At 38.1% G+C, this 15930-nt stretch overlaps 1 protein-coding gene across 2 annotated transcripts in view; it reads left to right on the forward strand.

Moving 5' to 3' along the window:
• MAML3 (mastermind like transcriptional coactivator 3) overlaps positions 1-15930 on the forward strand; it is a 149885-nt gene that overhangs the window by 85644 nt on the left and 48311 nt on the right. For both annotated transcript variants that reach the window (XM_053461112.1, XM_053461119.1), the window contains exon 2: positions 6338-7819. In XM_053461112.1, coding sequence (XP_053317087.1) covers positions 6338-7819 — 1482 coding nt within the window. The remainder of the gene's footprint in view (positions 1-6337; positions 7820-15930) is intronic.

A 15930-nucleotide genomic window follows, 5' to 3' on the forward strand; every position in this document is an offset into this window, starting at 1 on the left:
TCATTTTATATGTAATACACATGTTGGAAAATTACCAGTAGCTGCTTATATATCATTAAATTAGAATAGCCTTTGAATTCCCATGCAATGTGATCATGAGAAACTCTTCTTTACTAATGAAACCCTGAGACTGGTGTAAAAAACGTGAATATGTATAAAATTGCTCTCAGTGCTTAAGTCAGTGGTCAACTTTGTCCTTAACCATCTACATCAGCCAAGACCATCTGAATCTTACTCTACATATCTTAACCTGATTAATTAAAAAAATACATTTAAAAAACTTGGCATTTTAAAAATGGGACGGGTGAACACGTGGCTCCAAGAATTGTTTTATATTTGGATAAACAGTTTTGTCAATTGTCCTTAGCTTGGCATGTTCTGTGTTCTTATGATATCTTCTGCCTATCAATAAAGGTACCTAGCTTTTTGATGCCACTAAAATGATAAATGCATCATTCAAATTAAAAGAAAAGCTATATTTGCATTAATCCACGCATCTGTTTAAACCAGATGCAATATTTTGCTTTCTTATAAAAATGTTAGATATTTGACACAGTGCAGAGTTACAGCACTATACAGTCTTATATACCCAGTCTTTAGAGTCTTAAAGTCGTGCTGACAACAGTTGAATCCCACAAAACCTTAAACGTTCTCTTCCTCTTAGACACAACATCAATTGTACATCAATTGTATAGTATGCTAAGCAAATGAACCTTAGCAGATCTGTATTTATTCTTTCCTCTTAAAGTTTAATCACACAAAAACATTTAAGATGCTTTTCAGCTTCTTAACAACAAACATTCTGAGGTTCTAGAAAAGATGGACACCGGACACACCGTCCTTCTTAAATAGGGATACAAGGAATGCTTTATATACAAACTATAGAGAATCTCTGCATTGTTAGAGAATTCTGTAATAAACACATCTTAACTTTATTTTCGGATGTATGATGAAATCTAATTCTCATTAGACCTGTGCTTGTGATCACTTCCTAAGCACAGCTAGAAGCTGGTTAATGTTATAGTTGGAGTTGAAGAATGAGAAGGAACATTGCTTCTCTCAAACTGATAGAGAATAGCTAATACATTGTTTTACATTTTCAGCTCAAAGTGTATAAACATTTACAACCCGTGCAAAAGACGTTTCCTCGAAGAGACCCGTGCATTTCTGTCACAGTATTCTTTTAAATAATATATTGTATTTTTATAATATACTTTGTACAAGAGAAGAAAAAACGGTATGAGGGAAGAACGTATCTTATACAGAGCCCAGCACAAGGAGTCTTACAGCTAGCGTCATGTTACATCATCGTAAGCATTTAAGCTTCTAATTTTTGTAGCTGAAGTGGCTGAATCCTTGATAGGAAATCCTTGTCTTCTTTAATAAGTGAAGGATATATAAAATAGACAGGATCTGTGGCACCTACTGAAGCCGCCACAAGCAGTTGTCTGACTACTGAGTGTGAAATCCATGATAAGCACCGAGAAGCAGCTCATCTTCTTGGGAGTATATTGGGCAAGAAGGGAGAAGAGGAACGTTATGAATATAAAAATTGAAGTACTCAAGAGTGTAGCCACATGTCTGTTGCACGTTTACAAAGCCTGTAGTCCTTCAATCTTCATACCAAGAGAGGCAGGAGACCAGCAGTGAAGGACTCTGTGGAAAACAAACCTGTTTTCCTTATTTTCAAACAAGAATCCTTTTGCACTGAACCTCAAAATCCCTGACAATTCCTCAAGTACTGTTTATTCCTTGTCTTAAAAGGACCAAGAAAGCGTTCAGTCACAAAGGCACTGAATGGAATGCATTTAAGTAGAGGAGGTCACAAGCTAGGTCTGCAAAATAATGTTACTCAGTAAATAAAGGGGCTTTTCATACGGGTTGCACACTCTTTAATATTGTATGGCATTTATCTGATGGGACTTTGAAACCATTGTCCCTGTTAAAAATGTAACTGTTGATTTGTAGAGTATATTCACTAACACAGCACTGTATACTAAAAGGGGGTAAAAACACGATATTGCTTGTTGATTGTCCAACGAGACCGTAACTTCCATCAGATGGGCTAAGCTTGAGCAGAATGGCAAGCAGTGAGTTACCCACTTGACTGGCTCTCAATTTTCAGTACCCAGTTGATTAACTTTAAAGGACTGTAAACAGATCACCTGTTTTACAAATTAGGAGAAAAGTGAAGGTTACAAAGAATGAGCACTTCTGGTGTAAATTACAATCATTAACTAGAACTGGTGGGGGGGTGAGCCAGATGTCTAGAGCTAGGGGGGGGAAGCAAGCAGGAACTGGGAGTAAGTTTGCCCTTTCCCTTTGGCAGAGAGGCCAGTCTTTCGGTTCATATACTGGCACGTTTTGCTGCTCAGTAGGCTTGCTCACAGGCTATATGAGGAACCTCTATTAGCAACTATTTGGATGCTCCTGTTTAATGGTCCACCGTTACCATTTTCCATCAGAATTAATATTTGTACATAAACAACAAAGGTCATACAACATAGGCAACTTTGAAATATTAAGATCCGATTGTAAATTATATGTCTACTTAAACTTCTTTTTGACCTTTCTTGTTCAGTCTGATTAATCCTGAACTACATTTCTTTTTTATCTGCTGCTAAAATGCTGTGTCTCCAACACTAATCCTCTTAACCTTAAGTTCATTTCACTCAACTGACCGTAGAATACTTTTAACACCTTAATCTTGATACCGCATGTGAGGACTTCTAGTCAATGTGACTCATTTAATGATATAATAATACAGTAAATGCCAGAAGTGTACACGATGCTTTAGAATGCTCTACCGGATCATTGCATGTATCATATACATTAAATTATAAAGTTAGGTCAAAGTAAAGTAGGTCAAAGAACTATAATTGCTCTGTAATTGCCCCTTCATCTACTCAAAAAAGTTTACTAATAATAATAAGGGGTAGTATGGTAGATTGCAACTTCAAACTTTTTATTTTGCAAGATGTTTACGGAGCGAGTGCTGATTTTATTTCTTTCCAACTGTATTTTGTGATAATATCTATGAAAAGATGGTACATTGAGATGGATGAGGAGGACAAGCAACATTAATCAGGGTGTATTAAATACAAAGTGGCTTTGTGAATAGTTCTAAACAGCCCTTACAGCATATCCTAATATACAATGTAATATAAATAAAATTAGTGAATCTACTTCCACATCTAATATAAAATTGAAACAACCTAAACATTTTTATAATGTATCTATTGATTGAAAGGTGTTACTTAAGACCAAGTTCTTTATAATTAATGTTGGTAAGTGTGCCCCTTAGCATAAAAACCAAGGCTTCCCTGCCACACATATTATATGTGGTTTTGGCAGGGAACAGGTCAAAAGACGGACTTTGATAAGCAAAGACTGTTACCATAACAACAGCACCTTGGATAAATGTCTTTGTGGAGTGAGCTGCAGCTGGTAGTACAGCGCCCTACTTCAAATTCTGAATTATTATTTTACTGTTTATATAAAAGATGCTGCTTTTGTTGGCTCAGTTGTCCATCTAGAATTTATTTGGAAGATTTTGTGAAGGAACCCATTATTTTGCATATTGTTTTTTCTTATCTTTTATATGTTTTTTTTTTTTTAAGAAATGATGTGCCAAAAATATTTAACTGTGTGAGAGGATGTTATGGATCTGTTTACTAATGCGTCTTTGCATCTGTGATTTATGTAACAATGTATGATTTAGGAAAACAGCAGAAAAAATGGCATTGAACCTTGGTTATGACACTACCTTGGCTTAATATTTTTTATTTGATTCAGGCATGATCTCTGGCAGCATGTGTATCCATCATGGCTTTATCAAAATCAAGAAACTGCACCTGTCTTGTACAAAGCCATCATTCATGATTATAAAGGAGCTTACCTCTACGTGACATGCATACGTTGCTGCCTTAGAATGAGAGGCATATTTTGACCTAGGCCCAGGATGGTAGATGGCAGTACATTGGCCACTTTATTAAGGTCCAGTAGGGTGATTGGCTTCTCTAGTCTGCGGCTGCTTTTAATGGGCCGGTTAGGGAGATCAGAGGTCTACCTTGACACCAGCCCAGTTTTACTGCAAACCTCTGTTGGATCTCTTCCACTCAGCTCAGTGGACAATGAACACCTGCACAAAATACAAAGAACCCATGCACATAAGTTTGGCTGAAGGCGCTACCATTGGTCAGTCTTATGGCAATGAACTCCATAAATACAACACTGCCTACATTATGTGGGATATATAAGTTCACAGAAGACAATCAGTTATACTTCACTTATTTACAGGGAATACGACTGGCTGTTAAAAAGCAGGCTCCCACAGAGTGTTAACTGGGCATTGGCCTTGTCAATTTTTACGCTGACCAATACAAAAAGTGATTAATAGCAGTGGAGATGCATCTGAAAGACAGATGTACAGTTTTTGGATACAAAACAAAGGTATATTTAATGTTAACACGCAATCCACATATATTACAAAAATTAATTAGTTTCTTCTTTAATAAATATTTTGCTTTAGTCCTGCTTTTCTCAGTTTCAGATATTTTAACATTTCTAAAAAATGATGATGAAGGTCAGTCTAGTTTAGTGCACCTTATGTGGGAATACACAGAGACCACTCTGGCACCAGACGGATTAAATAATACTCTTGGCTGCCATATGATAATCTCTTTAGAAGCATAGAGCCCTTGTATTCTTTAATCTGTTTTATCAAATATGATATACGTGATGCTTGTTGTTTAAGGGCACCACAGTGACAAAAGGGCATTGGAATTCAAAATCATGGCTTGAGGCTGGGATTTGGGTCTTATTACTGTGCCAGAAATCTAAGTGAAATCCTTCCCTTTGACAGAGTTTTGTTAACTTGTTTTGAAGTGTAGTAGGTTCCGATAGCTGTGTTTTATGTTTTAAAGAAACACGTTACCCATTATGATTTTATATGCAATATGTTTGCTTATAGTGGTGTATGTATTAATAAAAATATGGAATCAAAGGATATTCCTAGGCAGAGAAGACACAGTAGGTATTTATCGGGGTTTCTTATGTCGGGTGTATTGCTTTTACAGAATAGTTTATGATAGTATTAAAGCATTTATTGGCATCTAGCCTGTGAAACTGTAATGTGATTCTCGTTCCTTTTTACAATACCCAAAGGTTTATTGGCCTCTTATTAAGTTCATATGGAATGAGTAGATACAACCAAAAACGGTAAGATTTAAACAGTATTTTTAGATAGTGAGTATCGACTTAATTTAAACCATCTTTGTCAGACATCAAAAAAGTGTAACTCTAGGTTAGGTTAATAATTGGTAGGTACCCTAAAAGAAAATCACTTGATTTCTGGCTGGCAAAAGGCTTTGCATAGGGTCTGAATGTCTGCTTGCTCACTGATGTCCCATAAACACCAAGGTCTGATGCTGAGGTGGCCCAGGAGTCACTAGCTGGGTTAAAAAAATATGAATCTAACTAAAATGCTCTCCTTGCCAGGTTGGTCCTAAAGGAAGGTGATTTTCATTGAAAGGTACCAGGTCGTCAACCTGGCACAAGTTTTCTAGAAATCAGTTGTAGTCCTGACTGCTAGTTTTCACATAAATGTGGATGAGACTCCTCTAATTGCAGCAGGTCCAAAGCAGCACCTTCCCAGCATCCCAAAGTACTACCTACTGACAGGTTAAAGTGTCAGATGTGCTGATTTAATGTGCCGTGGATATGTTTAATTCCCTGTGATAGCTGTGACTCCTTTGATTCAGGGAAGTGGTAGAGAAATTACTTGAAAAAAAACTTCAAACACTAACCAAGGACAGTTTTTGTGACCGTACTTTATTACTACTATTGTTTGTCTATGCAGAGAATTCTGGATTCTCTTTCATGTGTCATTTTAACACTACAAATACTATAGGCATATTTTGCCAATTCATTTATCTTCATCCAGAAGACATGCAACAATCGTTCATCATGTCAGTAGATATTTTTTCATAACAATCCATGCCCCGAGTTGTAAAAAAGACTGCATAATACCACACTGAGTTCAATTGGTATACATTATTTGTTTTGTTGGTTAAGTTGTTTAACATATCCTTTTGGGTTAAATAGAATAGCCCTTACTGTACTTGTGAAAAAGAAAATACAGTCTAGCTTTGTGGTCAGTTTTGTGTGTGTGTGGTTCAGAAGGCATTGCATTTGGATTGTTTTTAGTTTTTGGGCCTACTAATAAATTAAAATGATGAAGCAAGTATTGCTGGGTTAAATAGTAATGCTTGCAATAAAGAGATGTTCAGAAAGAGTTATCACAGTGCTCTTTTTTCTTTCTTTCTTTCGTTCTTAGTTACAAGAAGCTGTTCAAAGGAAGCTTGAAGGTGCCCGCTCTCCACTCAATGGTGAACAGCAAAATGGTGTCTGCGATGGGAGGTTCTCTCCCTCTGCGAAACGCAGGAGGAAGGAGTTACCAGCTGTGGAACCACTTTCAAATATGCCACTGCCTTCTGTTTCACCTCTTCATCAGATTGATATTAAACCTCACCTACCAGTGCCGAATAGTGCAACTCATTCAAGTGGCTTGGAAGACGTAAATAAGAATGGTGGACAACAGGATATGAAACTGGCATTAAACGGTTCTGGTGAACTGGAAGAGAGCTTCAGTATTCTGCAAAATAAAGACATGAAGCAAGAGCCACTAGATGATGCATCTGTTATGGACTCATCAGAAACATCTCTTTCAAACCAAAACAAGCTTTTTTCTGACATCAATCTAAATGATCAGGAGTGGCAGGAGCTGATTGATGAACTTGCCAACACTGTTCCAGAGGATGACATTGAGGACCTGTTTAATGAGGGCTTTGAGGAGAAAAAAGAACTAGATTTCCCAAGACCAACAGCCCAAACACCCCTTCCTCAAGAAAGTGCCAGTGTAAAAAGTGACCCATCTCATTCTCCCTTTCCACATGTGTCTATGGGCTCTCCTCAAGTAAGACCCTCTTCGTCTGGCCCTTCATTTTCAAATGTGTCTTCTGTCTCCAGTGTACCCTCGGTCTCCAGTGCACCATCTACCTTAATGATGGCTGGTTCACCAGCAAGTTGTGTTGTCCAATCTCCACAGACTCCTACCCAACCCCATACCCCTGGCCAAACCTCAACGAGACCCGGAAATGGTTATACGGCAAATCCAGCTTCTAATTCAGGGAGTGGGACTGTAAACCTCCCAAGTGCAGACTTGTCTCCAGCAGAGCAGCTGAAGCAAATGGCAGCACAGCAACAACATCGAGCAAAACTCATACAGCAGAAACAGCAACATCAGCAGCAACATACAAACCATCCATCCAATTGGTCACCTGTGGGGCCCCCATCTAGCCCTTATGGAGGCACCTTTGGTCCTGAAAAACCAAATAGCCCAATGATGTATCCCCAAGTCTACAACAACCAAAACCCCATAGTACCTCCAATGGCCAACAATCCACCCAAAAGCAACATGAACAACTACCTCCCACAAAGCCACATGAACATGATAAGCCAGCAAACAAACAGTATGGGTGCAAATGCTATCAGCAAACCCCCCAATATGCTCAGTTATGGTAACACTAAGCCTCTGACACATTTTAATGTAGAGATGAGTCAGAGAATGACTCCTCCAGTCGTTAACCAAAACAAGAATACCATGATGCCATACATGCAGCAGCCACAGCAGCAGCAGCCACCAATACCACCTCAGATGAGCCATTTGAGCGAGGAGCAGAAGCGATTGCTTATCATGAAGCAGAAGGGACTCATGAACCAGTCAATGGCATATCCTTCTCTTCCATCTCATTCCCAGGTAATTGTAAAAGCCCTAATTTGTAGTTGCTACTTGTGCATGTATTGTGACATTTCCATGCATGATAGAACACATGAGTTGTTTCTATTGTACAGACAGCTTTGATGATGTCAGGGCAGTGTTTTTGTGCCTGTTTTTCTTTAGCTAGTTATTGACCATTTGCAATTACCACCAATGTACAATCTGTGTATCTATGGGTATTGTTACCATGTTGAACCTTAATACATCCTGCTGGGCAGAACCTATATGACCTACTGTGCATATACCTTTCTCACATTTATTTGCTATGAAAAAGGTAAACAAATTTCTGTATTTTAATTGCATTTACTATATTTCAGATAAATATTATCCAAAATCCAGTAAAGGCATGAAAGCCAGTAGCTTGCAAGTGCTGTCTAATCTCTTAATGGCTGGCACCACATTCTGCTGAATACCACAGGACTTTATTAAGGGTTATAAAGTCAATGATGTAATACAATATAGAAACCAGGAATTCTAGATCTCAGGATCCAAGGAGCCATGGCTCAAAATGTGAAGGCAGATACCTACTATTTAGAGCATCTTATGTACAAGTCTAGGAGTGTAGCTCTTGTGCGGCGTCTAGATAAAGATTACAACGTAATTGTGCGTTTTCAGTGAATTAGCAAAGATAGCATTGACTGTACCAACATTCACATCTATGAAAATTATTCTTCTCCATTCCCAAAAAATAGCACTAAGAGTCTGTATTTTTAAAGGAATCTCCTATAATAATAATAAAAAAACCTGTTTGGGTTTCTTGGAGCGCCTTGTGGGTAAGGAATCAGAAGGAAGGAAATCTAATTTCTCCATCCCTCTGGACAGCTGACGGCACTGAAGATAACAGAGAGGGAGGAAGGGTAGGCAGCTTCACATTGTTGCTTCATCAGATGGATAGAAATTGCAACTCCAGGTCCCATCAGGCTCTGCATCCATTCATTTTCTTTCTTACAGCTGTTTATTGCAGCTTGGTTTCCTGCAAGGCTGCTGACCTAGAATCTCACTGCTTGACTGTACCATTTACTGATGGAAATGAATAGTATTTACACCTTGTTCAAGAACATACCGTACAGATTAATTACTTTGCTGGCAGATAATTAAAAAAGCGACACTTAGTCCTTAATGTTGATTATGTCCACAGAAACAAACAGCAATATAGGAATGTGTGGAGTGGGTGCGAGGAAGCTCTAATTGTGTGAAAAAAATGGACACTTTTATTAGCCCATAAAGAAAGAAGCTGGGCCAATTAGCCAAATCCATATGCCTGTTTACAGTCTTTATACTTATGTGTTTGTATAGAGTAAACCTTTGTGAACATGATGAGCCAAAACAACAGAATACTTCAACCTATACCACATGTACCCCATGGCATAGTGCCAACTCATTATGGATCCAAGCGCTTCTCAGGAACAATCACCATCTTTGGTATTAGTAAAATAAATGTGAACTCATTCACAGAATTAATCCTTATGGTGAGTTCTCTGTAAAAATGATTTGACTTACAGACCAAAAAGTGGCAATTTATGGCAACATAGTACTAATTAATTTCTTTATTTGAAACGGCACACCTCAACTTAATAGTTGTTAAGTTTCACCCACAGCTCTATATAAATGTGTATGTATGTATATATATATATATATATATATATATATATATATATATATATTTACTTTTTTTTTAAAATATACCTTGATGTGAGTAGTATGTTGGCACATTGGTTTATAGTTTTTTATTAAGAGATGTGTATAGGCCTAGCTCAGGAATAGAGTAATTATTTGAATTAAAGCCCAGTGGTGAATGAAATATTGCTGAGTAATGACAGGTGTATCTCCAGTTATATGGAGGAGAAGCATTGGGAGATTATTAATGCATGTTCTCAGTGCACATACATGCGCATACACCCTGTGTTCCCGACAGACAAGCTGTCAGGAGGTGGCCACTGGATGAGTAGCAAGAGCAGCATCTCTCACCCCCTCCTCCTTCTGTGTTTCAACCACCTTCTCTCTGTTTGCAACCTCCTCTTCCCTCTCATTTTATGCCTTTTCCATGCCTGTGCATAGGACAGTCCCGCTTTTGCCACTTTATCCCGCTATCCCACCAAGTTCTACTTATATCCAGATTTTCAAACATGTTAAAGGTTAACCCCCTCATTATTTTTATTGTTAGCATCACATTAAAATGATTTTTCAAAAAAAAATTTTTTTTAAAACAGTTCTAGTTTTATAATGTTTTCAGACTCGTGAATAATAATCATGTGCATGTGTTCTAGCTCGGTTACTGTAGCCCAGTCTTTTAGACAACCAGTCTCCTCTACCATAATGCTTTGTGATAAACAAAAGACTGTCTTAGTCACCCAGCCTGACTTTAACTAATGAAAGTCTATAGAGGGGAAGATATCATTGCATAAGCAAGGCTTATTCAGCTCTGCCATATAGAATCATATAGAGTGTGGTGTTTGAATAAGGGAAGTCACCCAGAACATCACGTGACTGACTAAAATGGCTGCCTCCAGGTCTGCAGATAAAGGAAGTTTATTTGAACAAAATTAAATAAGACCAAATAGTTTCCAGTAGTAATCTACATAACTGAATACAGCACTGTATTTAATGCCCCTCAATAAATGTTTGTTGTTCCACACTGCCTCCCTTTTAACCCCTTCATGCCCAAGAGTTTTTTATATCCTAAAGACTGGAGTTTATTTTTGTAATTTTTACCATATGTTTGTTAAACCATGAATCCAATTTTCCCATGTTTAGTGTCTACATTTAGTGCCTTATGTAGTACGCTATTTAGTTATTTTAGGGCTGGCGATAGGTTTTTTTTAAAAAAATGTTATACTTCTGGTGGTTGGACAGGATATTAGGGCATATTTTTATAGATTTTATCATTGTTTTGGGGGTTTTTGGACCGCTACCAGTGGAACATGGGTAGAAATCTTTTGTATCTTCTGGATCCCAGTGATACCATGCAATGTTTGCAATGTTTTAGTTTTTTACAACATCTAGAATCTTGTTCCTTGGATGAGTTTATTAAGTGCATTCCACTTAAAGGTCTAATTTCTATTTCCTATCCTTGGGTTTTGCTACCAGTGTGTAAGTCTTTCTTAACAAGCTGCATTGTGTAATTCATTTGTTTGAACTCAGGCTGCCTCTTGAGCACAATTAGCTTCCTGGATTGCGGATTTATTCAGTGTTCTGCTGTTTGCCTTCTGAGTGTTCCAAATGCCTCACGTGCAGGCAACATTATAGGGACACCTCAGCAATCATATACACTTAACAAGTATGATAGCAGTCCCTTTAAATATATGTGGTGTCCCTTTTGCAAATGCATGGGGGGATTCTGCAGAGGGTTGAAAATGGAAATAAAATAATCCATGGGCCAATAATTAGGTAAAATTAGGTGGATTATCAATGAGTGTTGGGTGTATTGGGGGTAGGGCTAATGATAGGGAATAATCCTTACTGGATTGAGAGAATATACATTATCTATCTGTCTGTCTATCTATCTACTGACTAGATTGTAAAATGGCAAGAACAGGACCCTCTCCTCCATTTGTACCAGTTTGATATTGTTTGTGATTTTAAATTCATCCTACCCTCTCTGATTGTAAAGCGCTACAGAATCTGCTGGCGCTATATAAATAAATGTAATGTAATGTTGTCTATCTATATCTATGCTTTTAGCATGCTAACTTGTTAATATAAGCATTGGGAATAGAGTAGATATTTTCTGCACTGTACATTAGTAGCGTGTATTACACTAGGAGAATGCACACCTGCTGACAAAGCCATGCACGGATTACTAATCAGCATGTGCCTGCTGCTATAATATAGGTGGAATCTGACTGTCACAACACGGCACGCAGTTTCCTGCATTTTTTATTAGCATCTGAGATTCCAGATCTTCCCCTGATGGTCAGTAGTGAATGGAGTTTGTTGGCTGTTGCTCTGCATTATGTTACATTTTATTTATAGAGCACCAGCAGATTTTATAGGCTTTCCATGTTCTAACCACCGCTCTTGTAGAATAGAAAACGTCTCATGTTAGCGCAGGGTTTTGCCACAAGTAATAAGAAAAGACATGCTCTTTACTCGTGACGCCATGTTTTATTGGATATTTGCACAAACTTTTTTCGGTGTCTTATCCCTTTGTCAATGTGCCGACTCCCAAGGTCATTGCCACGCCTGAAGCTCATTAAAGCCAATGTGGACCCAGCAAGCAGAATTAATACTTTTATATCTGCAAACTTATTTTGATGGGTTTTTTTACCTCCATATTAAATTAATATATTTGGCCTGCTTTTGCAAACTATTCGATTTACATAAAAAAAACACATACATTTTTGTGTGACATTGAGAGGAAAGTAAAAATATATGACAAGATTTAGACGATCTATCCCTGTGAGTGTAAATATGGCGTGGCGTACATTATGCAACTCTTCAATGCTTTTTAAACATCACTAACACCAATCAAGGCCTAGATGGGTCATTAAATTGATATTTTACATCAATCTAGCCTTTCTGTATAGTATCAGTACAAATGCGTATTGTACTAAGGTCTGTGCATACAGTGGAAAAGTCTAATGTTGGCTTCTATATAGTTTATTACTGGACAGGCCCTTGTGCTAAAAATTACCTGTCTGCCTATGATCAAGGAGGTGATAATTTAATTTCACATGTATTTTAGCAGTCCACTTTTGTTGTGTTTCCCACTTGGACATAATTGTGCACATATATATTATTATTTAACGTATAGATAGAATAGGCTTATCAGCATACAGGGTAAAGGAAAGAAAGAATGACGTGTAGTTTTACAGCCAATCATGCCAGAAGGAATAACGTCATACCTCTTGATTTGTTTGGAACTTTTGCAATCACAGTTTTTGGCATAATTAACTTCATTAACTAACTACCTATGGTTTGTGCTATTTGCTAGTCAATCAGTGAAATTGTTTTGGAGATGTTAAGCATTAGTGATTAGTTTAAGCGCTGAGATCTGCGGTTCAGGGTCGCAGGGCGACCATTATCTAATTAGTTTCCTGTGCAGAAGTTATCTGCTTTCTCCTCATCACAGGCTGGCTGAACCAATCAACAGCAATCAGCAACTAAACAACATGATAGATCATTTATTGAGTGGTCATGCATATATTGCATGTATATGTGGTTTATTTTAATCTGTAACTGTAACTGTAAAGTGTAGGATTTGGGGAAAGCGACACTTTAAATCATACTTAAATTCCAGCTGCCCATCATTAGAGCTGTACTGTTAGATGGCCCTTGAATGGGTACCAGTGTTTGAGAGCGGATCGTCAACAAATGGGTGGATGGCTTCAGACATAAAATGTACTTCCATCTATTCAATGTGGTTGCCAGAAAAGAGCTTTATACCAGAAACAGAGTTGTTTGCACACGGTAACGTGTTCTGGCCTAGGTCCAGGGGATGGGAGACCCCCTGCCACCAAACCTGGGGGCAGATCGCCCTCTTGGATGATCAGGCCCCCCAGTATCTCGACTTGCATATGTAAACTATGGAGACTGTGCTCAATAAGCACAGTCCTCATAGTGTGGATTGCACGGAGCACAGGGATAAGACGCCATATCCAAGTGCTTTGTCTCTTAAAGGCATGGCGCACCTTTTAAGGCACTATAGATCCAAGGATGAGGGTGGCTGGGGACGCTGACCTAGGTCAGGCTTAGACCAGTGCAGAACGTAAATACATTGCTGGATGTGACGGTGAGGATCCGGAAGTGCATAGTAGGAGCATGAATACTGCTATATGGTCAATTTACCTTTAATTTAAAAAATATATAGATATAAGTATAAATGTGCTAGTGAGTTTGCTTTATAAAGCACTGCTGCCATTGTTTGAAAATATTTATGCCATTTTATATCGCTATCAAAGCACATTATTAAGACATTCTATTAAGAAGATGTCCTGTCTTTGTACACTTTGTAGATGACCTTGTATGAACAGACCATTGATGCAAAAAAACACAATAGTAAATTGTACTTTGCTATAATCCCTCTTAACCAGTACATTGCGGGGATAACCCAGCATGAAAAGGCTAACATTTCTTAAAGAGAACACTTTGTGCCATGCAAATGGCGCAGGGCTGCCTGATGTACAGAACGTGATTGGTTGATTTGGCTGTATATAAACACCCCGGGGAGAAGGTCAGGTGCACCTGACCCTCCCATTAACATGTCAATGAGGATAGCTGGTGCTCTGAGCTCCTCTTCTCATAGACAGGCGATGAGCCTCATTAATTACATTTAGTAAGAAAGGCACATAGCCCTCGAAGAAAGGGTTGGAGGAACAGGCTTGGCTCCACGTGAATATGAATAATTGGATGGTTGGCAGCATGTTAAATTGATGGTCTATCGAAGAAAGAAAACTAGAGACTTGTTCTGTAAACATGAAGCCCAGCGATAAGAAAAGCCGAGCAGCTTTTCTTTCAGGAAGTCTAAATAGATTCTGACCACTGCAAGGCGTTTAACAAATAGGCTACTTGCTCTCCGTCATATTAAAGCGTGTGTCTTTTATTTTTTGCAAACAAAAGGCAAGCGTAATTGGAACAAGAAAAAGTGTTTGAGCAGAGGAGTATTATTTGCAGTTAGGCTTGCATTAACCTGATCAAGCAGTGCCAGACATTTTAGGCTGTCATGGAGATTTAAGCACAGCCTGTTTTTACCAGGAGTTCAAGCTTTAAATATTTCATTAGCTCGGGACTGTGTATCATTGTTTTTTTAATTATTCAATGCAGTGAATACAAGACTATGGATATCATCTATCTATCTATCTATCTATCTATCTATCTATCTATCTATCTATCTATCTATCTATCTATCTATCTATCTATCTATCTATCTATCTATCTATCTATCGTATTATGTATAATACCAGTGCATAGATGCATATAGACCATATATATATACATAGTAATAAAACTTTTGTGTCATATGTTCATTGAATTGAGTATTGAGGCAGGCAGCTTACTCATCCACAAGTTGTAGCAATACATAGAAAACATACTTATTAAACCTTAAACCTTATTAAAGACAAGCTGCTTTCTGTTATTACCTACTGGCATCATTTACAACTCATTATCGCGCCATGGAAAATAAAAAAACGACAATCAAGCGACAAAGGAGTTAAAGTGCATTGTCTATGCAGTCATTTGCATTCAACTAGTCGCTCAAGACATGTTATTTTGATTGCTGGCTCAGGCCCATGCTCCTACAAATGGAGGAGGCTGGGAGGATTTAATGAAACAGGAGCAAATGCTTGATTTCTTTTTGTCTATTAATCTATCTTGGGCGCTGTTAAATATTTTCTGCCCCCACCATTCTTTCATTCCGTTGCTAGGAAAAGCAAATGGGAGGTAAAAGTTCAGGCAATGCGCTGCATTGCATGGTATCTGCGAGACCTTTTTAATGAAGAATAATGAAGAGTAATTGCCTATCTGTAATAACATCAAACTTCCGAAGTCAAGGGCAATTGGACTCGTCCCAAGAATGTGCCATGCATGGAACGAATTGCAGTGACCATCTCGTGAAAAGATCCATCTTGTAAAAATAGGATTGTGCTAGCAGCCTGATTTTACTTGACAGTCCTTTAGAGAAGAAGAGGTTTTTGAAGGGTAACCACCAAGTTTATGTCGCCTGATCGTGTAGGCCATTGCTCAGGGTCGAATATACAAAAGAGAGATTAGAAAAATGTAAATGTTATGCTACATATTGCTTGCAGTGAAACTCCTAGGGAGAAGGTGAATATGTCATCATATTATTTGTTCTTTTGGATTTGATGGAAATGATGGTTTAATATTCCAGTTCTGCGCAGGTGGGGGGATGGTTGTGCTTCCTTTGTCCATTACGTTCGACGACTGTCTCTTTTCAAGATATGAAGGGGGTAGAGGCTGATCTTGTTTGTCAAAGATACATATATCCTTGTTGATAGAAAAAATGAGACTTTTCTCCCCTGGGCTAAAACGTGAGTGCATTTGCCATATTATACCAAGTTTGAAGCACAAATGTTATGTATAGGAACATTTCATTTCAATTATGGACTCTTAGTCAGAGGCGCTTCTTATTA

Source organism: Spea bombifrons, chromosome 1 (genome assembly GCF_027358695.1).
Source record: "Spea bombifrons isolate aSpeBom1 chromosome 1, aSpeBom1.2.pri, whole genome shotgun sequence".
Lineage (NCBI taxonomy): Eukaryota > Metazoa > Chordata > Amphibia > Anura > Pelobatidae > Spea > Spea bombifrons.